At 37.5% G+C, this 22912-nt stretch overlaps 2 protein-coding genes across 2 annotated transcripts; one reads left to right on the top strand and one right to left on the bottom strand.

Moving 5' to 3' along the window:
- Window positions 1-88: 88 nt before the first annotated feature.
- LOC110043617 (protein O-mannosyl-transferase TMTC2-like) lies at window positions 89-16937 on the top strand. The gene is made up of 16 exons (XM_020749096.2): window positions 89-289; window positions 2205-2512; window positions 3371-3654; window positions 5154-6001; window positions 7078-7106; window positions 7442-7556; window positions 7785-7870; window positions 8084-8145; window positions 9629-9695; window positions 10694-10749; window positions 10899-10977; window positions 12822-12943; window positions 14362-14443; window positions 14883-14997; window positions 15146-15209; window positions 15976-16937. Exons 1-16 carry the CDS (start codon window positions 183-185, stop codon window positions 16138-16140), a joined length of 2589 nt encoding a protein of 862 aa, XP_020604755.2. The 5' UTR covers window positions 89-182; the 3' UTR covers window positions 16141-16937.
- On the bottom strand, window positions 16890-21155 carry LOC110043765 (uncharacterized). The gene is made up of 2 exons (XM_089297956.1): window positions 21068-21155; window positions 16890-20309 (listed from the first exon to the last, which is right to left on the bottom strand). The coding sequence occupies exon 2, from the start codon at window positions 20248-20250 to the stop codon at window positions 18664-18666; it is 1587 nt and encodes a 528-aa protein (XP_089154082.1). The 5' UTR covers window positions 20251-20309; window positions 21068-21155; the 3' UTR covers window positions 16890-18663.
- Window positions 21156-22912: the final 1757 nt, after the last annotated feature.

Genomic DNA, 22912 nt, shown 5'->3' with positions numbered 1-22912 from the left:
AGCGATATTTTGGCAGCACCAGGGGCACACACATCCCATATCCCCCCTCCCACCCCCCGACAGCATGGCTTCTTATATTGGCGTGGCTACCAAGGTCCATCTAAACAACATGGCCAATGGCGGGAGTTAACTGTATACAGGTGGCCGGATTCAACTATTAAGCGCCGCCAATTCTCCTCGGAATGCAGAATGATAAGTGGAAATGGTACTATACAGCGGCAATTTCCTCTCTGGCAGGAATTTTATGCTATCTAAATTCTTTGTCAGCAGATTTCGTGTACGATGACAGGTGAGTGCGTGCACAGGCATGTTTTTTATAATCCGCGCGAGTCAGTAATTTTGGGTGACGGGTGGAATGTTGAGGTTTCACTGATTTCAATTGCTTTCTATTAGAAAATTAGCACTTTGGTCACGATACCAGCAATCGGCTCTACACTTTACAAAAGGAAGATGTTGATTGAATTGAAGACATTTCGTCTGAGCTTCCTTTATTTTCTCTGTTTCGTGTTTGAAATAAGCTTAACTTGAGCTTACATTTTCTAACGAGTGATCGTTTGCGGGCGTTCAGCTTAAAACCATTATGGCGACCCAAGGATCAAGTATTGCAAATATACTTGAATGAAAAAAAAAAATTATTCGAAGACTTCTTCGTCGTGGAAATCGTCGTTAAAGGAAAAAAATACAACTCGAAAACAACGCGCAGTCAAACTCAATAAGGCTGGCTATCCTCCAGAGATCTCGTGGCCCACCTGTGTTAGTTTATTTTTTTCGTTTAAGGAACAATTGTAATCTTCTCCAACAAAGACGATCTGAAACCGAATTTAAACAGTATTTGAATGAACGTCGCAGAAATGACTATTTATTTTGCGAAGCGTAAGATAGCATAGCAGAAAATTATGTATTGGAATAACTGTAAGGTTCTAATTACGCGTACTGTCCGCGTACTGTGTTTTGATTTCGACTTAAAACTGACAGAATTGTCAAAATATTACGTTTTTTTGGCAAAGGTATACTCGCAGTGGGAGTTTCGTGTTTGTTAATTATTAATGCCAATCATTTTGCATGGAGGAACGTAATTGAAGCTTTTCTGGTTTTAAAAGTTTGCAGCATAAAATCAACTTTGCAAAAAATAGTAAATATTTAGCCAAATTATCGTCAGATATATGCATGGTTATAAATGTGAATATTTATTGAAATATTTAAAGAAATTATTCACAACAAAAATGTAAAGGTGTCCTATCTTTCCTTTTCTTAATCACTTTTTTGTTTGTGATTTGTATCACGGTTTTATTGGTTATCAGCCTCAGTCCAAAGTGCGGAACATAACTTGAGAACCAAACATCCCTTATCATGTGCTCATTCAATCTCCTGCAAGAGAATTCTTTCATCTTAAGTAAAGAGCTCTATACTTGATGATAGCATAATGTGCCCAGACCCATGTCAAGTAGTGGGAATAATTGGTTTTACCATGGTGTAACCAATCTGACCAATCAGAGCTATTGGGAGCTGACAACAATATCATACCATTTTTAAGGCCTCTTAGCTGACCTGCTTTGTAATGCATTGTAGACTCTTTTTTCAAGCAAAGTAAATACTCCTAGTATGATCATTTTTGCCACTGCAAGAAAAATTAGGGCAAAATTGTTCTAATTCTGCAATTGTGACAGTGTTTTATTCTCTTAAACTCTAAACTGAGGGTATTTGTCACAAATCAAATACTTCTACAAGCCACCTATAAATGGAAACTTTGATAACTGTACTAATGAGGTTTTAGCCTAATTAAAAGCTGAGGAAAGCAGTGAATCAAAGGAAGAGTGGGCACTAACCAAAAGAAAGACTGGAAAAACATTTTTAAGGACAGATACTTAACAAGTTTATTTCAGAACAATTCACCACAAGGCTAGGACTCAAAACATTGAAAATTCTCATTGTTTTTAAACCGTAAAAATAAGGTCTAGATAGCGAAAATTAGTAAGAATAAAGTAGTCAGCAGGACAGCCTGATTGAAATGCTTAATAAATGGGCTACCAGCCTTTTTAGACCCTGGGATGGAATAGTAATCCATCCTGGTGGAGTAACAATACTCCTAATGCTTCATGTTACACAAATCATTGTCCTTTAATCAGTAGCTCCTTTGATTATTCTTTAGATTACTATTTTCATTCATCTCTTTGTGAAATTATTTTTTTGTTGTTGTTTTATAGCCGAGCCATCATTAAAAATTCTGATCTCCTGCCTACAACTCCATGGAGCAATGTACTTTTCAATGACTTTTGGGGCACCCCTCTGACTCACAGTGGAAGCCACAAGTCTTACAGACCCTTGTGTGTGGCAACATTCAGGATAAACTATTACATTGGTGCATTGAATCCATTTGGATACCACCTTGTGAATGTCTTACTACACAGTGCTGTTTGTTGGTTAGTTGTGGTGTTGTCATATGTGTTTCTACATGCACACTTCCCAAGTCTAGTGGCAGGGCTACTGTTTGCCGTACATCCCATTCATACAGGTAAGATATAAATAACCTAAAGGGCAAGACAATTCTATTCCTCTTAGATAGGAGTTCAAATTTTCCATCTGTTAGAACACCTTTCCCGTACTACACTTTCCTCTCCACTCCATGCAGCATGTATTTGACTAACAGGACAAAAATATTGTTTTCTCAGATTTCTATATAAATCGCAGTTGTGCACATTAATTTTATCTGGACTAAAATATCAGATGTTTTGCTGAGAATTTTTTTAATTAATGACGATAAATAAATTATTTAATTACCTATTTATATTTTCCTAAATGAATGTGTAGCAATGAACTTCACCTTCCAGTGTATCAGGTACCTCTTCTCAATTCAGCCATCCCTTGTTTGATATACAAAAAAGATCACAATACGCAGTGATAGTTCCCTGGGTGAATAAACCTTGTATCACAGACCATACGCTGTACGGGACAATTAAAACTAACATCTGAGACCTATCCATGAAATGTTATTTATGAGAAAAAATAATTGGTTACAGTGGCACTCTGAACCCTAGATCAGCTCCCACTACCTTGGAGACCTGTCTTTTACTTAAGAGAGAGATAGTAAGCACTGAAAGTATGTGTAGCTAGTTTCCTGAAAAAAATCACCATCTAATTCACAATCTCAGCTGATGATACTCTGCTGGGCTATTAACTAGTGTAATTCTTGAGGAAAAGAAGACACAATCAGCCACCTGCCTCAACAATATAAAGCCTCCTAATTCAAGACGGTAACATTACCCTCAATACGTTTTAGGGATATATGATAAGAGGATATCCACTTCTTGTAGATATGTTTCAATAATGTTGTCATGCCTGATAACTTGTTATATTATATGTTTCCTAACAGAGGCTGTGACTGGAGTTGTTGGACGAGCTGATGTTGAAGCATGCTTCTTTTTCATTGCATCGTTTTTGGCATACATCAAGTCACACAAGGCACCTACAAACACTACTCTACATAAGCAGAACCGTAATCAGTGGCCATGGTTGTTGCTGTGTTTTGTAATGTGTGTTGCAAGCATGTTGAGCAAAGAACAAGGCATTACTGTTTTAGGGGTGTGTGCTGTTTATGAGGTTATCATCCTCTTCAGCTCTAACAAGAAACAGGCTGTGTTTGTCACCTTGACTAAGGTGAGTGGCACATGCTGTTAATGACAAATTTGGTGAAAAAGATACATTATTATTGGATAATGTGTACTAAAGGCATCCGCGGTCAAGTGTCAATCGATACACTCAATCGACCTGGATCGGCACTTGATCAACATCTCAATTGATACTCGGTTGACACTAGATTGACACTTGATCAACTGTTGACCGATAGTTGGCTGAGTGTCGACCGACTAATATGCATTGATCGACATTTGATGGCATGTCTGCTAAAGTTAGTCAATAATATTGTCGACTGAGATGTCAATCAAGTGCTGATCAAGATGTCGATCAAGTGTTGATTGAGGGTCCATTGAGGGTATCAATCAACACTCCACCGCGGATGACTTTAATACACATGATCCTTAAATTATTTTGTCTTCTGCAATAAGTACTATCATGCTTCATTATTTTATTCAGTTTTGTGATACACATCTCAGACATAATCTGACATGTATAATAGGTCCTGCTTGATAAAAAGGTCAAGAATTATCACTTGAGATTAGGCATCGTCTTTTAGTTCCTAATTCACATCAATAAACCACTTTCGTTTATTAAACTTGCAGATCACATGTGAGATAATAGATGTAGCCCATGGCTCTTAAAAATATTGCATTTTTGAGGGAATTAATTTTATCCAATGTCTCCTTCATACCCAGAGATTTCTTCAAAAGATTTCCAAAGTAATACCAAAGAGTTTCAATGGTTAATGAGGTAGATCCAAAGTTGTTTTAACAATTGGACCACTGGGTAAATGTACCTTTTAGACTTGATGCCAGTGGGAATTTTTTTCCTGTCTTTGTACATGTACATCTCTAACTATATTGTTTAAGACTCTTAATATAGTCACTTCGTATACACTAACATGTAATTTTAGAAGATTTGACTCTACATGTGCCTTAGTTACTAGTCAGAATTATGACTTGCTAACAAATTTTCTATCAGACATTGTAGACTGGCAGGGTTGTAGCTAAGAAAATAGTCTCCCGGCTAAGATTTTCATTGAGCCAGTCACCATTTTTCACGAGAGACCTGAAACATAATTTCATCCTCAATTTTTCACAATACCTTGAATGCGGGGCTATCAAGCTTTGTGTTTAGAAGATGGCGGACACAGTACACAGAAAGAGAACACACTAAACATGTGCTCAAAACAAGATTTTATTCCAATTAATTTACTCATTACAGTGGCACCGATACTCAAGGTAGTCAGAAATTTATTCCAAACTTTTCATTTACATGTAGACAGTTTGATATGACTCAGATATTGAATGATTGTATGTGCATAACCTAAAAACCGTTTGTTGTCCTTTCCTGCGTGACCTACCCGCCAAATTCCAGGCGGTGAATTTCGCTGGCAGCCGGCACTTAGTGACAACCCTTGACTGGTAGCAACACTGTACCAGGTATAATTTCAATAAGCTATCTCAGCTACAGTAGTTGTAGTGTACAACCTTATGGTATCATTTGTAATTTGTTTCTAGGCTCTCCAAAGTGGCTCTACCTTGCGTCTTTTTTTGGTGTTTTTCACTGGACTTGGGCTTTTATGTTTGAGAATTTTAATAATGGGAAAGCAAGCTCCTGATTTTTCACCATCTGATAATCCTGCAGCAAATTGTGAAAGTAGCCTGACAAGGCTGCTAACTTTGTTGTATTTACCAGCATTTAATTTTTGGCTTCTTCTGTCTCCAAGAACACTGAGCTTTGACTGGTCAATGGATTCTATACCCCTTGTAGAATCATTACTGGATCCACGTTGTGCAATAACTGTGATGTTCTACGGATTTCTCACATTCTTGGGAGTTTACTGTTTGACAAGGTGTTTTCTTTGTGTTGAAACAAGTATAGAGGATCACACTGGAGATGAAACAGTCAGGAAGGAAAATCCTTCTGTGGCTCATAGAAAAGATCATGCACCAAAAAATGGGAAGAAACAAACAAGATCTACAGAAAGTTCTGGAGGACCTTCGAAAGATACAAATTCATATCCACCATACCAGAACAACAATTTACCAATGAGATCATTCAATGTCACATACAGAAATAACTTGCTTCAAGCTGCCCTTATTGCTCTTACAATCGTAATGTTTTCTTTTTTGCCAGCTAGTAATCTGTTTTTCTATGTTGGGTTTGTGGTGGCTGAGAGAATACTTTACATTCCCAGTGTGGGGTTTTGTCTGTTGATTGCAATCGGAGCTGATATAATTTGGAGGGCTTGTAATGAGGATCAGCAGAGGTTATTTACTGGGCTCTTGGTGTGTGTCTTCATCTTATCTGTTGCAAGAATGGTGCAAAGGAACTGGGACTGGCAGAATGAAGAAACTCTGTACAGGTGATCATCTCTAGATTATTTAAGATATAGAATGCACACTCCCATTGGTCAATAGGTGTGTTTAAATGACAGTATACAAACATGGTTGTGACAAGAAGTAGTTACTTTGTAAAAGCAATAGGGGACTCTTTTTCAACATTTACATCATTTGTCCTTGTTGCACCATGGGACACATAAGGCTTTAGCGTTTACACAGCCTCATCTAAACACTAGAGGGGTTGGGAGAATTCTCAAAAGTTATGCAAACCCCGAGCTGACTGTATCTCAGGTTTGCATAACTGTCTCAGAATTCTACCAGCCCCCTTCGTATTTATATGAGGCTATGTAAACACAGCAAAAATACTCTTAACGCTTTTAAAACTCAAACTGTAGTAGCATATATAATATATATGTGTACATAATCCCTAAAACGTTTACATTGTTTTCGGAGAATGTTTATTTTATGTGTTTCTTAGGTGTTGAGCTTGGTCTGGTGCTATAGCTATTCTCTAATAGTTGGTGAGGGGCAATGCCCTGTGACAATTAGCATAGTCAAAAAAAGCTGAGAGGACATAGTCTATTAAGCCACAGCCTTGTTATTAAACATAGATCACAGAAAACTACTCCCAGAAACTGAATAAAAGTTCTCTGTATTTTCAACAGAGTTTTGAATTATGACTTCCAGGTAATCAGAATGTGTATTTCCTGCACTTTTTTCAAAGTGTAGTGCAAAGTTATAATTTTCCTGATTATAAATATTTATGATCTTTCATATATTCACTGGTATTCTTCATCATCTATGGGTATATTATAAACTCACAACTTGACCAGCTCCCAGTTGGCTTGATAGCTCAGCTGGTAGAGCACTGCACTGGTTTCACAGAGGTTGTGTGTTCGAATCCATTCAAGCCTGAATTTTTTCAGGCTTTTTTCAGGCTTAATTTCACAACTGCTTAAGTTGTGTGTGTAAATGCAAAGATCAGTCATGTCTTCATAAAAAGTATAGTGCTGTGTGATTTTGCTTTAGTTTTTAGTATAAAATTGTACAAATCTATTAATATATCTCATGTTGTGGCATATTATTGCATTCTTAATAGATCTGGCATCTCTGTTAACCCTGCTAAAGGTAAATGTCTAGTTTTTGTGCTTCTTTATCCTTGGAGATGATTATGCGTAAACTAGTCTCCCTGTTTACCCATAATTAATATTATCTAGCTCAACAATTATTACTGTACATGTATACATTTATTGAACAGGAAAATACTCATTTTCGGTTGTAAAGAACATCAACTTCTTATAATCAAAACGTGGTTAACAAGTATTTTTAAATGAATAAAATACAATGTGTCTTATAAGTATCCTATCACTAAAAAATTTTTTTATTGTAAGTACTGATCACTTTGTTAGGTAAAACCAAATGCGGTAACACCTAACTCAACAATATTCTTTTATGACTATCAGCTTGGTCAAATCTTGGCAATGTATTGAATTCTCAAAGGAGAGTTAGAGAAGCAGAAGATGCTTACAGAAAAGCTCTCTCGTATCGCTCCAATATGGCTGATACTCATTACAACCTGTAAGTATGTTAAATGTATTTGTAAGCTCCTTCAGAAAATGAATCCTTTATAAAATTGGGTAGAAGTCATTGTCTAATTTTTTGTTGTCAGTATTAGTGTACATCTTAACTTTTGTAATTTTTGACTTGATACTTGATTTATTTAGGATGCAAGGGCTAGATGTAAGTTTGTTCAGTCTCACTTTATTACTTTTCAAGAGGTATTGCTATAATTATTTTGCTTTTTAGAGGGATTCTTTTAGCTGAGGAGCAACGCTACAGTGAGGCAGTCCAAAGTTATCAACATGCCATCCACTTTAGACCTAGACTGGCTGGTGAGATCAGTTATCCTTGTGGCGCTGATAGTAAATTAATCACATGCTAAGGACTTCTGTAAAATTTCCTCATGAAAGTAGTAAATTGATACCTACTGTTACTCATAACTAAGGGAATGGCAGAATGAATTTTCTTTATTATTTTAAGTGGCTCTTTTACAAAAAAATAATTTCTAAATTTTGTAAATAAATTAGATATATGCTTCTCTGCAGCTGCCCATTTGAATTTGGGAATTGTGCTGGCTGACATGGGGCATAAGGAAGAAGCTGTTAAGGTATTGTTCCTTGCCAGATGACACACAGTTGTACACAGTTGTACACAGTTGTACTTGTCATTTACGTCCAACTGTCCTAATCACCTATCAAGCTCAAAGACGGCAGTAGAATTATGTGTTAAGGACATTGGGGACTGGATGCTGTGCAACAAACTTAAGTTAAATCAGGATAAGACTGAACTTTTGGTTATTAGTTCTAAATATTGTCCACGACCACCCCTCGACTATATGCGAGTTTGTGATGAAGTAATCAAATCTAGTAAACAGGCCAGGAATTTAGGAGTTGCACTCGATCAATGTTTGGATTTCAAAGAACATGTTAAAATAACCAGCAAGAGCGCATTTTTCTGCATTCGTAGTATAGCTAAAATTAGGCGATACCTATCCCAGAGTACTACTGAGACTATTGTTCACGCTTACATAACATCACGTTTGGACTATGGTAACGCCCTACTGTATGGTCTCCCAAAGTATCTGATTAATAGACTTCAGCTTGTACAGAACTCAGCAGCTCGCCTTGTTACCTTGACTAGAAGGCAGGAACATATCACACCAATACTAAGGAGCTTACATTGGTTGCCAGTTCATTTTAGGATTATTTTCAAAATATTGTTGTTAACTTACAAAGCTCTGAATGGACTGGCCCCTGATTACATTAGAGACCTACTGCGATTTAACATTTCTGGTCGCACACTAAGATCTTCAAACAACAGGTTGCTTGATGAGCCTAGAGCAAATCTTAAAACGTATGGTGAAAGGGCCTTTTCCATGGTGGCACCAAGCCTCTGGAACAAACTACCCCTCCAGATCAGACTTTCATCATCAGAGGCAGTTTTTAAGGCTAATCTTAAGACTTATCCTCTTAAGCGTGTGTTTGATTTGTAGTTTTTACTTTTTATTTGTAGCCTAATTGTATCATATAGTGTTTTTAATTCTTAGGATTCTGATAGGATTTAAGATTTTTTTTTTTTTTTTTTTTTTTTAAAGGATTAGGATTTTAATTTTAGGATTTTAAACTTAGGATTTTAATTTTAAAGTATTGTAAAGCGCCATGGACAATTAGTGGAAAATGGTGCCATATAAATGGATATTTATTTATTTATATATTTATTTATTTTGTTTAAGTTTATAATTTATTTGACTCACAACATGACAACCTTTCATCAAAGATGCCATAGCCTGTAAATGGAGTGGACAGGATTTTTATTAACTAGTATTAACAAACTAAAGGGAAAAAGTTGCAAACAGTACTATCTGTAATATGTCTGTCAGTAGTGTGTGGAAAGGAAATGTCAGTAAGACTCAGTAAATGTTAAACTGTTCATGAACAAGCCACCAAGATCTGGTGGTATGAAAACAAGCTTTTCATATTGGTCAGTTAGAGGTGTTTGTTACAAGTAGAATGAGATATAGGGCAAGTTATTCATATAAGGTATTCATCGCAATTAATTGATATGGTGATCTTTCTTTGTTTTCTTGTTAGATTTTGAGAAATGCTTCAACCATCAGTGGTCATGGTTTAAAGGATCCCAAACAACACTCTCATTCTAGTAAGTACAGTAGGCAGCTGAAAGTATAGCCCATGGATGTTAATAAGAGAAGGGTGTGGTGTCTGTGGTAGATGAATCTCAAAGAACTTATGCACTGTATGCATGCCTAAAAATATGCGCAGTGTGTAAAGTACATCTGATGACACTGTGATAGTGGCTTTTGTCTGGTGGGCAAGTGAATTACTTTCATTAATCATCCGCTGAAGTGAAGTAATTTATTTAGGGTGAGTTATGAAGGTGTATATATTTGCAGGTTCCAGAATCAGGAGCTGGTGTGCAGAGTGAGAGCCCTCAAACTGGAGTGTTGTGTGTTTTTTTCTTTAATGAGAGAAGCTTTACTGTCATGCTCCTCCCTTTAATAATCTGACAAAATACTGTGCCTGCCTGACTATGTACATCTTGTGTACAGCCAATAATGTTTCTTCTCACAAATCTATACACTGATTCAGACTATATCTAGCAGTTTTATTTTCAAAATGGCACAATTGCTTAGAACTCAGGTAGCAAAGCAAATTACAGTCAAAACAGCTCAAGCATTCCTGCCAAGGATGAATGAATGAGTTCACTACCGGAAATTTTGATTTCATTACTTGTTTCAATAGTCCGTTCTTCGAGTGAAGAGTAGAAAATTCAAAACAAGACTCGATCCAATACTCGAATTTTGATTGGATTAATGAACTTTATTTAAAACGAACCTTTTCAAAAATAGTTAGGTATCTTGACACAAACCTACCATTTCTGCCCCTTCCATAAAACCCTCTTTGATGTCAGCCATCCTTGATATCTTTCCCGCCACTACAGGAGAAGTCCTGGTGCTTAGCATTCCAAATATATGGTATAAGCGTATTGTTCATTAATTTAATTCATTTACCCTTGGCAGGAACGCTTGAGCTGTTTTGACTGTAATGTAACTTACATAATTATATGATACATATATGATATATGTGCATGCACTGACTTACTATATATGATCTGTGTTTTTTCTTACCACTTACAAGTTGCATCAATAAAGTACAACCTTGGACGGATCTTAGCTCAACTTGGACGAGTAGAGGTAAGTAGATTTTTTTTCTGGCTAGACAGTAGCCTTCTATTTAAGCACACAAGCAGAAGCACTGAGTCTTCAAGGACTACTTTTAATTATCGATGTATCATAAGCCTTACATATGAGAGGTTTTTATTGTTATTTTTATCTGCTGACAGGAAGCCCTTATTATTTACCTGGATGCAGTAGAGACCAGACCACCTCATTACGAGCCTCATAGTCTGTTCAACTTGATAGGTAAGTCTTTTCAGTTTGTTATTCTTTGATTGCATAAATGTGAAATGCTTACTTTTCAGGAATGTGGTGTGCACCCTAAGGAATGTTTTTGTTTGCTGTTTGTCGTCCATTTATATCACTTTCTGCACAGTCAAGTAATGATGTATGTGGGCTTGTACACAAAATTTCTTAATAATGGCAGGTATTCATAGGAAAGTCAGACCATTTTTGTGCCTCAAAAATTTTAAGAACTCTGATTTCACATGGAAGAATGATCCCAGATTTAATCTGTTATTCTTGAAGGCTAGAAAAATGCTGGCTTTGAACAAGTTCAGACAACAATACTCAGTTGATGTGGATAGTGGATCAATCAAAGTGTTGTCAGTTATTTTTCATGGATTATTGATGCAAAATGAACATTTCTGTAGGAATGCATTAACAATGCACCCAGTTGAATCAGCTCCGAAAAAAATTATTTTTTTTGTTTTTGCCTGTGCAGAATTTGATCACATTGTTTGAGTATTTCTTTATAATTTATGAGGCATAAATAAACATGCTTATGGACCATACATATACAGTATGTACACCGTTCAAACTGATTGTGATGATAGTAATGATAATATTTGGTCAAATATTTTTATTATGTCTTCATTCTGAGTATCTGACAGAAAAATATATTTAAACATAGAAGGACATCCTGAAAAGAAATTCTCAAAGGTTGTCAGTATATACTTAGAAGAATATGTTAAGTGTCATACTGACCATTTTGTTTATCATTCAGGGTCAAATGCATTTAATTTTTACTTATTTTCTTAAAGTGGTACTATGATCAAAGTTTTACCCCTTGATTTTTTAGGTGTATCACATAGAATTCCATGAAAGAATAAAAACGTTGTTTACCGTTTGCAAATATCTGCATTAGTTCCAGAGATATCTAAGTTTGAAAAATGTGTAAAATATTCAAATGAGATGCTTGATGACGTCATACACTCAACCCAATATTAATCAAGTACATAAATAGAGCTATCTTGGCCAATTTGCAGCACAGACCATTGAAACTTGGTAGGCTAATAGTTCTACACACACAGCTATAAACAATTGTTCCCATGGCAACTCACTCCTTTCCAGTCCCCATCCACTTGATTTCAATATGTTAGTGATTTTCAGCTCAAAAAACGTTAAACAAGGTCACAAACCCAAGCTAACATATTTATATGCTTGCTGGATCGTGCATATGAGACACCATTAGCAAATATCAAAATGGAACACCAAAGGTGGCCAGAAAAGCCTTTAATATTGGGGAGGTCTGGAACCCAGTATGTTGCCATGGTAACAAAACTGTCAACCCTGTATTGTGGAGCGCATATAGTAGAATCTTACTGCAAAGAATCAAACATTTCTGATACAAATTGGCCAAGATATCTTTCTTCATCATTGATCAAAATTTGGTTGAGTGTATGGCGTCATCATTTGGCTAATTTGCATATTTTAAAACCTTGAATATCTCTGGAACGAAATGATACGTAAAAATAAAAAAAAAACGTAAACAGCATTTTTCTCCTCATGCAGACTACTTGTTTATGTTTTAAAATGGCTTGGATAGGAAAGATGCCATTTTTGTCGTAGTACCACTTTAAAATAACTGGATTTATTTTACATTTAACTTCAAGCAAAAAACTAGCATGTCTTCATTTACCTGTAAATATATTATGTTGTCCTGGGTTATGTAATCTTCAGAAGAGTGTACTTTGCTTTGTCATAGTGGCTGTGAAAAGTACCTAGGTACATTTGGATTTATCTAATTGATTGATTGTACAAATAACATGCATAGATTTTAAGTATTTAAATCAAATATGCTATCCTAGGTGAGGCATACTCTGCAACTGGAAATATTGATGAGGCAGAAAAATGGTACAAAGAATCACTAAAGAGTAAACCAGATCACTTGTCTGTACATCTCACATACGCCAAACATCTTGCTAAAATAGTGAGTACAAATGTAATGAATGATTGTTCAGTTCATAGTAACTAATTTGCTTAATTAGTTTGAAAGACATTTTTCTGTTAAAAAGTTAGATGTACGATATAGTTGACATGCACTAGGTAAAAGGTAGGTGAAGTCTGCATACAAGCCAAGTGGCCCATCAGGCCAAAGCTTATCCCGGTTTCTGTAGCATGAAGTGACTAGGAGTAGAGGTGACTATTTGGAAAATTTCAACTATTGCAATCATAATATTGTATTGCAATAGGTCACATGGGTATTGCAATAGTGGAGCTACTATTGCAATAGTGTTGTGATAGTTTTCAGGAATATCTGTTTTTACTTAATGCCTTATACTTTAGGAAATAACTAAGAATGGGCATAAGTCTTTCATGATAAACTGCAAAATACAATTCAAAATATCCCTTGCTCTACTTGAATTACGTGGAAAAGGTCACTGAAAGAATTGGGAGAGAGACTTCTGTTCAGTGAGCTGAGTTACTGGTCCAACTGGACTTGAGGCATCTGAGCACAACTGACGAGGTCGAACCTTTCAAATCTCTCAATTTATGACATTTTTGGTCCATCAGATTCGTCGTATTTTCACTATATTTCAGTGTTGTCATGCATAATCTGCACCCCACTGTTGCATTTTTGATGCCAGAGTCTTCATTTTCTTTGATGAAGCCAACTTACTTCCACCCAGAAGCCGTTCCTTTTTTGTTGGCAATGATTACAAAATTGGCTGCCGTGTTTGAAGTTGGAGCAAACCTCGGCAATTTATAGAATCCCCCTCTAACATTAGACACAAAGTGGTTCAAGAATCAAGTTGCTAAAACATTCTAGGTGCAGTTGGACAGTAGATTGTTTTGTACTGTTTACAGTTATTATGACCTTGAGAATCAAAGATGGGTGAAAAACGGTGTCTTTATTTTCCAAAGAAGTTAAAAAGTCAGAAGCATAGAAATTATTGAAACTATCACTAGTTCGCATACTGCTTCATTTTTTCTATTGATCCATCGCTATCGCAGCGATAATATTGCGATAATTGATAGTTCGATGTATTGTTACAGCGTTAACTAGGGGTATTTCTACTCCCCCTCTGGGTGGGTTGCTAGCCCAAAGCAGGGTTACCCTGGTAATCATTTATACACCTGTGTGGAGAGATTCACTGGGAGAGTAAAGTGTCTTGCCCAAGAACAGAACATTGTGCCCAAACGGGGCTTTAACCCGGGCCGCTCAATCCAGAGATAAACGTCCTAACCATGTGGCCACCGTGCCTGCCATGGCAACTTAATTATTACATGGCATAAATATACTGGTAATCCAGAGGACTAACACTTCAGAATAAAATGACTTACCAATGAAAGATAGAAATTAAAGTGTAATATAGCAATAGCAATCATTAAATGCTCATTTTCTAGGGCCACTTCACTGAAGCAGAGGATTGGTTTAAGAAAGCACAGGCGTTGAATAAATCAGATCACGGTTCCTGGACTCATTATGGTAGGTTAATATTAGCCGTTTAGGTGAGTTTGGTTCTGCTTAAGAAATTTAGTTCTTTAGTGAGACAAAACCCCAGGGCTGGGTTGTTCAAAGCATGATTAAGCTAATCCAGGATTAGTGTAAATTTTTATTTCAATTTTGTAACTTTTCAGAAAAGTTTTTTGTTTAACGGTTTGGTCCCTCAATTTTGGCTTTGACTTATGTAAACTCCAGGAAACATGGACAATGAAAACATTATTATTCAAGAGAAATTAGAACTCTGTTTAACTTTTAATCCTGGAGTAGCATAATCAGCTCTCGAACAACCAGGTCTAGAATATCTATTTATACTGTCATCAATACAGCTTACATGGAAATAAAAGAATAAAAGTGTTTTACAGAGCCAATCTATTATTTGTTGATATTTGTTAATGTTTTGTGTATATTTGTTTTCTTCCAGGCCAGTTTTTGTATGATCAGAAGCGAGTGGTTGAGGCAGCTGCAATGTTTACAAAGGCAATGGAGTTAGCTCCTGGTGATTTTGAGATTGCATTTACTGCTGCTGGATATCTTAGGTACGTTTTGGTAAACAAGAAAATAGGCTGGCTTGATGCAGTTTGTGTGCTTCAACTTCAGAACTGAACTATTTTCATTTTGATCTACATGTACCAGTTTACATAGTCCAAGGATGATTCAATTTTGATGTTTATTATTTCCTTTTAGAGAAATTGGAGACAATGTGAAGGCAGAAAAATGTTATAAGACAGCAGTCCAGTTAAATCCAGAGGTAAATTATCATTGTCCACTTTACCAGCAATAACCATGATCCCCACCTAAGGAGGGGTCATTGAAAACTCCAGGGGGGAGGAGGATTTCAAAAGCCAGAGGAAAGAGTTGGAACTAAACTGGAATTTCCACAGGGGTGCTCATGGGTTCTGTGGTTCAAACCAAAAACCCTTCCACGGAAGGGGTATGGACATTTTCATGGAACAAAACATTGTCTTGCATGATAAAGACACATGGCCAGTAATTTCTCACCTACACAGTATAAATAAGTGTTCGAGGAGAATTTACTTGTGGCAGCATGCGAAATTCCTGGGAGCAATACGCTAGTTGGTATAGATTCAAGCTCAACATTGCTGTTGTGTTGCATAACAATTAAAACTGCCTGATCAAGAACAAATGCCAGATAACTGTACATAAAGGTTGGGCATGTAGCTGGCCCAGGGAGGGGGACTCCTCTGTGAAAAGATATGCGATGGGGTATAAAGCACAGGTTTTGGTCTTACTTAGGTTGCTTGGGACAAAATGCCACTATTTTCAGCTTTCAAGGTATCTTTTAGGGTTGCACTTGAAGAAGTACTGAACAAATGTTGTCCATTTTGAAGTGGTACCTTTTAGGGGTCAAGAAAACTCAAGCCATGCTATGATTGGTCTCTTTTTGGGGTTCAATTTAAATGGCATATGTAGCCCAACAGTTTCTTTAAAACCTACTACCCAAGTTGATGACATACATTATTTTGTAGCAGTAAAACATGTTGGTTTGTTCTTAGAATCCTGCAGCCCATATGAATCTTGGAGCCATGTTGCATCTTCAAGGAAAACTTGATGAAGCAGAGAAGAGCTACATGAAAGCACTCAGACTACGGCCCGGAGACCAGCTAACTGAGGAGAATTTGAGAAAACTGAGATCTTTACAGGCCAAAAGAAAAGTTTAAGTTTCAAATATATAATTATCATATCAACTAAGCATGAGGGCCTTACTGGAAGAATATCAGCTCTAGGTCTTGACAGTACGGACCAAGCACAGCAAGGCTCGGTACGAAAAAGACAGAGGGCCAATATTCTACCAGTAAGGTCCTGAGCAAGCATGGTTAATAATAGACTTATTACATGACTAAAACTACCCGAAAAACTTCAAGAGTGATCTTGCAGGATCACATGAGATGGTGCCCATTCCCATACTCAGGAATATTTGACTGGCAATGGAGCAATCTGATTGGTTGATTTTTAGTTATTGGTCCTCTGAACTAACTTAATCGTGTAATAATGCATGGTATAGTATCGACTGAAATTTGAAAACAATATATTTCAAAAGATTATTAGTTTTGTTAGAAACTCTAAAAAGTTAAGCAAAATAGCTCATTTTAAAGTTCTTAAACGAGTGCTTTATAGTTCTACAAATAGAAGAGTGTGCTTGCAGTTCTTCAAATCGAATATTTATAGAAAATGCTTAATAATTCTAAAAGATATTGCTCAGGTTAAAATGTGTTCTTAGTATTTGACCTTTCTGAGAGAAGTAACTTATGGTTCAGTTTAAACAGAAAACCAGTAAATTATAGAGTATGTAAGTTATAAGTTTGTTAAAAGAAATTGAAGTTCAATCATAAGATATACAGAAATTTGAGAAAGTTTTTTAGGAATGACTTTTGTTGTTGTAACATTAATTTTTATAGTTATTAGAGCCTTTTATGTTTGTTATTTAAAGAGTTTATTAAAAGATATTTTTTTCCTATACCAGTCTGAACTAGATATTTTTTCCACAATAGTTGCTACTAACACTTTCAATGCCTGTCTATTGCTAAAATAAACACTTTTATATGAACCAATGTTTTACAGACAACATACATGTGCATTTAAACCACTACAAAAAAGGCTGCCGATAACAGATTCTTAGAAAGCATAGCAGGTAGTTTTCTTGTTGAATGGCAAAATAACAGTGGGAACGCATTGAAGATGAGTGGCAAAGATGCCCCATTCAAATTGTAATTAGTACCCGTAACTGGATACTCACACTATTGGTGTCATAACACCATGTTGTGATGATGATGATGATGATGATGATGTTGATGACTGGATACCGAAGTGATCATGCGCCATTATACCATATTTGTATTTTTGTTATTGGACTTGAACTAGCTTGCAAGCGAGGCTAATGCAGGGGGTCTTTTCAAATGCAAATGAATAAACATCTTTTTAACGATTTTTTCCCTGTATGAACCTCCATTGCAAGCTTGGTCCAGTCGAGTACCGAGAATACAAATATGGCCTATTACATGACAAATAGGTGTAAAGGATGTTGTTGGAGAACCAATCAATTTCTGGCACCTTTCTAAGGAAATTTCCTTACCCTTTGTCCCCATTTCAGAAGTTCTGGAATTTTTGGTTGAATGGAAAGCACAAGAAAGGAAAATGGCTACTGAGTGTTTTAGCGGTATAAATTTATGCAGTCTTCAGTACACTTCCTGTAAATCCTCGAATTAGCGCCCCCTTCGAATAAGCGCCCCTCCTATTGGCTGAAATTTACAATAAGCGTCCCCCTCCCCTCCCCCCATTTTGTGAACGAGTAATGAGACAACAAAGGGTGTATAGTTTTCGTCATGCAGTATTAGATTTGTACATTGTTTCAGTTTGTGAACATGTTTAGTGAACACATTACTAACGGTGCTGCGATTTAAACTATAGGATCAGCTTTTTATGTCAATAAACAGCTTATGTTGGTGCTTACGTGCAGATGATGTATTATAAAAATGATCATGTCAGGCTACGATTTGGGAAAAATTAAGTAAGCCAGCCAAGAAGGGGGCAGGAAAAAAGAAGAAATAACTCTAGCCCCGAATAAGTGCCCTTGAATAATAACCCTCTAATATAACCCTCGAATAAATGCCCCCCTTGAATAAGCACCCCCCGTCTTATCCTAAATTTGAAATAAGCTCCCTGGGCGCTAATTCGAAGTTTTACGGTAAATCTCAAACTTTTCATGTACATGTACCAGATATCCAAGTTCAAATCAATATTAACATGGAGAGGCCTTACTGGTAAATTACTCTGTATGACCAAACTGATCACTATATATACATGTACTGTATTGTACTACCATACAGCTTTTCAACGAAACGCATAACCTAGTCTGTAGACATTACAACTAAACCTACATAAGTGCTGCCCAAAGGAACAAAACGGTGTGCTTACAGTAAAATTTCAAGAGAAAAATAATCAAGAGTAATTCAATTCACATTCCACAAAATAATAAAATGCACTCTGGTTCTGGCTAAATCTCTCATCAAAGTCTAAATTATTTAGCAGTGTGTCTCTGATGTTCTTTACATCAGTGAATAGCTACTATATGTCAAAACTATGCATTTCCTAAAGATCTCAATTTCTGAAATATAACAAGAACTGTCATTTCTATAACAAAAATAGATCTTTTACTACACTGTATCTTCTGCAGCAATCACTGATCACTCTTTGTGAGACAAAATTTGGAAGAACTTCTTCTCGTGGAAACAAGCCACCAAGCTGTTACAACCCTTGGACACTGCAATGGCATTCAAACGTCCTCCCATAGGAAAAGTAGTAACCACACTCCCATCTGTTTTAACAACCAGAATGGTATTGTTGTCAGAAGCACACACCAAGTTTTCATGCAGGGAATCCACTGCCAGTGACAGAAGCTTGATTGTCTTACCACCCAAGCTTTTTGTTTCCTGAAGGAACTTCCCCTTGTTATCAAAGATCTTGATTGTGCTTGTGCAGTCGACAACATAGAACTTATCCTTGTGATGTACTGCAGCCACGTTATTTCCCTTGAAAAGATCAGATGTGAATGCCAACTTGTGGCGTCTTTCAGCATCATACACTACAACACCAGGCCCAGATGTGTCACTGCTGGATGTAAGAACATAACGGCCGTCCCCACCCACTGCCATCTTCTGAAACCTTACAGATGCATTTGGGGCCTGGACAAACTTATGAATGAAAGCCCCATCCTTGTCAAAGTGCAGAAGGCGATTCTTCTCCTGATTCAGGACCACAATATCACTGTTGTTAGTATATCCGATTTCCTTGAGGTTACCATATTTGATATGAAACTGCTTATGATGATCTCCAGTAGAAGTAAAAACATGAACACGCCTACTTTCTGCATCAAGAACAGCAATTTCACCAGTCAATGGTGAAACTGTCAGTGTTGTTGGAACAAAGTCTATGTTAATATGACGAATGACACGTCCATTTGACATGGAGTTATCTGGTTGAGTTTCATCACAAGAAATTTCACCAAGGATTTTGCCTGATTTGGGCAGATTCCCAGGGTTAAACTTGACACCAGTTGTACACTGAAGACTGCGCAAGTTAGCAACTGTGGCTCCTAGAGTCTTAAAATTACCTTGAAAATGTTCTTCAAAGATGCCTTTTGACTTCTGGAATGTCTTCCAGTCATGTTCATCTGTAATTTTGTCTGCAGTCTCCAGAGAAGTTGAAACCTTGGCGTAGAGCTGTTTGACTTCATCATACTTCTTTTCAAACTGAGTTTTGGTAGCCTTCCCACCAAAGGCTTCATCCACGTGGGACAACAGTCTTTTCTGTTCCTCCTCGATCATCTTGGTTAGACGCTTAGCTTCCGCTCTTATCTGATCTTTCATTCTCCTTTTGCTACCTTCGATCACATCGCTGCGCAACCTTGAGAGCTCCTCGAACTGTTCCCTCATGACATTTATCTCTTCTCTGTACTGTTTAAGGGCTTCACTGAAAGCACGTCTTTCTTTTCTCTCGGGTGAATTCTCTATAAGCCGTTTTAGTAAGTGGTTGGTAGGAAAACCAGTCACTCCAGACGGTGGAATGGTCGACTTGACTCGACACTCTGGGCACTGGATTATTCGCTCATTACGATTTCTTTTCGCTAGGTTTTTAAGACACTTAACGCAAACATTGTGGGCACAATTGGGAAGGCACTTGGGCTCATCAAATACTTCCAAACAAACGGGGCAATCAATTTCATTCCCCACAAATTCTGCCAAGTGGTCTGCAATTCCCTTGGACTTCGCCATCTTGCATGCGCTTCTTCGCGCTAGGATTTGTGGGAGCGAGCCAAAGTGCTCAGCGGGCCCTGTCAACGACAAAGGTAGGTGTGTAACGAACACATCGTTTGCAAATGACATGGGAGCACATTTAATTCCGGCCGAAAATCAAAAGCCTTTTAAGCCAACTTGCGATACAGTGGAATAGAGGGGGTAAGTTTCTAAAGAAACTGTGGTGCTGCGTCGGTGGGGAGAATAACAAGATAATTTGGTTTTATCAACTGGGTTGATAATGACTATGTGAATTGGCTACCGTAAAGAGATTTCGAGCGTTAGCCCTTCATAGGAGCGAATCGGATTTGGATTCGCTCCGACGAAGGGCTAGCGCTCGAAATGTCACCTTTCGAATCTCTTCACGGTAACCAATTCACATTGTCAACCCAGTTGATAAAACCAAATTATACAGTGGAATATCCCGATTTCTCGAACCCTCATATTTTCGAACCTCCCGATAACTCGAACCAAAATCGTTTCCCCTCCTCAGTCGAACACTGTAATTTTACCGAGTAACCCGAAAACACCGACCCCCGGTCCACGGAATCTACGGACCGGTCCATGGACTACCCCTACGGACACCCTCTACGGACCACCCTAAAAATAGAATAAAAAAAGGTAAATGACGATTTCGCTTATGGGTTGTCTAATAGATTACTCGTGTCGGTGAAATAGCGAGCGTTACGCTGTGCAAATGTAACAGACTTGGGCTTTTAAAACCCTCAAAATAATATCTAAAAGCTGTTTTCGGCATAAGGAGATGGCGATGGCAAAAAAAAAGGAAAGTTGTTACCTTCCGTCCGTGGCTCAATCTGATTGTGGCTATGGAAGATGTGTTTTTAGATCGTTTGCTTGTTTTATCTGTAATTCCGCTGAGCAAATTGTGAAGCCTGGAACGAGTTCATAGCCACAGCAAAGAAAATGGCAATGTGTTTAAGGATATAACTTGCTACCGAGTCTGAACCCGCCAAATCTGTAACATTTAATTTGCACAACGTAACGTTCGAAATTTCACCGACACGAGTAATCTATTAGACAGTCCGTAAGGGAAATTTTATTCTATTTTTGGGGTGGTCCGTAGAGGGGGTACGTAGGGGTAGTCCGTGGACCGGTCCGTAGGTACATGTGGGCCGCGGACCAGGTCCGTAGTGGGGGCCCATGGACGGGGTGTCAGTGTTTTCGGGTTACCCCCCGATTTCTCAAACTCTCAGATTTTGCGAACCAATTTTCGTTTCCCTTGGAGGTTCCAAAAATCGGGATTCCACTGTATTTGAAACAGTCATGCTATCACAAGGATGCTTAAGGAGAAAAGATTTAAAGGAGTTTGTCACTGTTGCGTGGCACTAACAGCAATCATCACAGGTAGCCCAAGCTCAGCATGTGAGCGTCATAATATCGGCATACAGTGCAAGAGTTCAACCCTAATTAGATGGAGGTAGTTAATTAGACATGAACTTTGTTGTAAGAGATTGTATGGAAATACTTTTGTCGCTGTTCACTGTAGGAAATGGGCAATGAAATTTTCCTTTAACTCACCTAAGTTGTTTCTTACGATTCTACAGCGTTGAAGGCGTCTTAACGCCGGGTTAACTGCGGTGGAAAACCGACCTGCTCACAAAAGGTAACCCGCCAAGAAGTTTTTAACGCTGTAAAATCATGAGAAACGACAAGAAGACAACTTAGGTGAGTTTAAAGGAAAGTTTTTATCGCCCGTTTTGTACACTTTACAGCGACAGCAGTATTTCTCATACAACCTCTCACAACGAAGGTCATGTCTAATTATTAACTACGCTCCATCTATTAATTAGGGTTGAACTCTTGCACTGTATACTAACATACTGGACTTGCCCTACCTGTGCAATCATTAATTTAGCGGTCAGTACTAAATGCAGACTGCAGATACAAAATGCAAACTAGGTACAAACTAAACTGCAGACTGCAGTCTGCGGACTAGGTACAAAATGCAGACTGAGAATAAAGACTCTTTTTTTCGTCGAATACGTGATATGATAACATGTCATTTTATAACTAAACCAGAAAAAATTTTGCACAGCGTTAAAAGGCCTAGTGCTACAGCGTTTCGCAGGACATGTAGGTAGCACAGATGGTAGCGGCGTCGACAAAATCTGGATCGGACCGGACCGAATCACGGACCGGATCACGGACCGGATCACGGATCGGATCACGGATCGGATCAAGGAAAAAAATTCAAAATTTTGTTGTGCAAATTGCACAAGAGTGACTACTGTGAGCAGAACGTTTTATTTAATTTAGGTGTGATATTCCTTTATTCTTTTATAATATCAAGCCAACTGGGAGTTGGTCACAGATGAATTTTTTTCAGGCTGTTGGGTTTTGATTGCGATGATCAATCATGTCTTCATATCTTTCTCCGCAGTTCAGATAAATGATATTTCGTGTATTCACTTGCATCAAAGGTAAACTGTCATAAAACGAGTCAGTATGGTAATAATAGGACGAACGTATGAATAGAAACACAAAAAATAAAAACACTAAAAAGTTAAACACCTGATGATTTCAAACAATTTCCGTTTTTGAGACAAGTCTATACTTTTACAAGATGTGAGTTTGGAATACGATATTACGAAATAAAACGAAACAAACCTTTGGATTTCAA

This window comes from Orbicella faveolata, unplaced genomic scaffold, assembly GCF_042242905.1.
Source record: "Orbicella faveolata isolate gen_17 unplaced genomic scaffold, um_ofav_v1 contig_1, whole genome shotgun sequence".
NCBI classification, from domain to species: Eukaryota; Metazoa; Cnidaria; class Anthozoa; order Scleractinia; family Merulinidae; genus Orbicella; species Orbicella faveolata.
This window is presented reverse-complemented; position numbering and strand designations above follow the sequence as displayed.

Coding starts and splice junctions, on each gene's coding strand:
- LOC110043617 (XM_020749096.2), top strand. CDS start 183: ATGCAGAATGATAAGTGGAAATGGTACTATACAGCGGCAATTTCCTCT. Junction 3,655..5,153: donor TGTTTGTCACCTTGACTAAG/GTGAGTGGCACA, acceptor ATTTGTTTCTAG/GCTCTCCAAAGTGGCTCTAC. Junction 7,107..7,441: donor CTCTGTTAACCCTGCTAAAG/GTAAATGTCTAG, acceptor TATGACTATCAG/CTTGGTCAAATCTTGGCAAT.
- LOC110043765 (XM_089297956.1), bottom strand. CDS start 20,250: ATGGCGAAGTCCAAGGGAATTGCAGACCACTTGGCAGAATTTGTGGGG.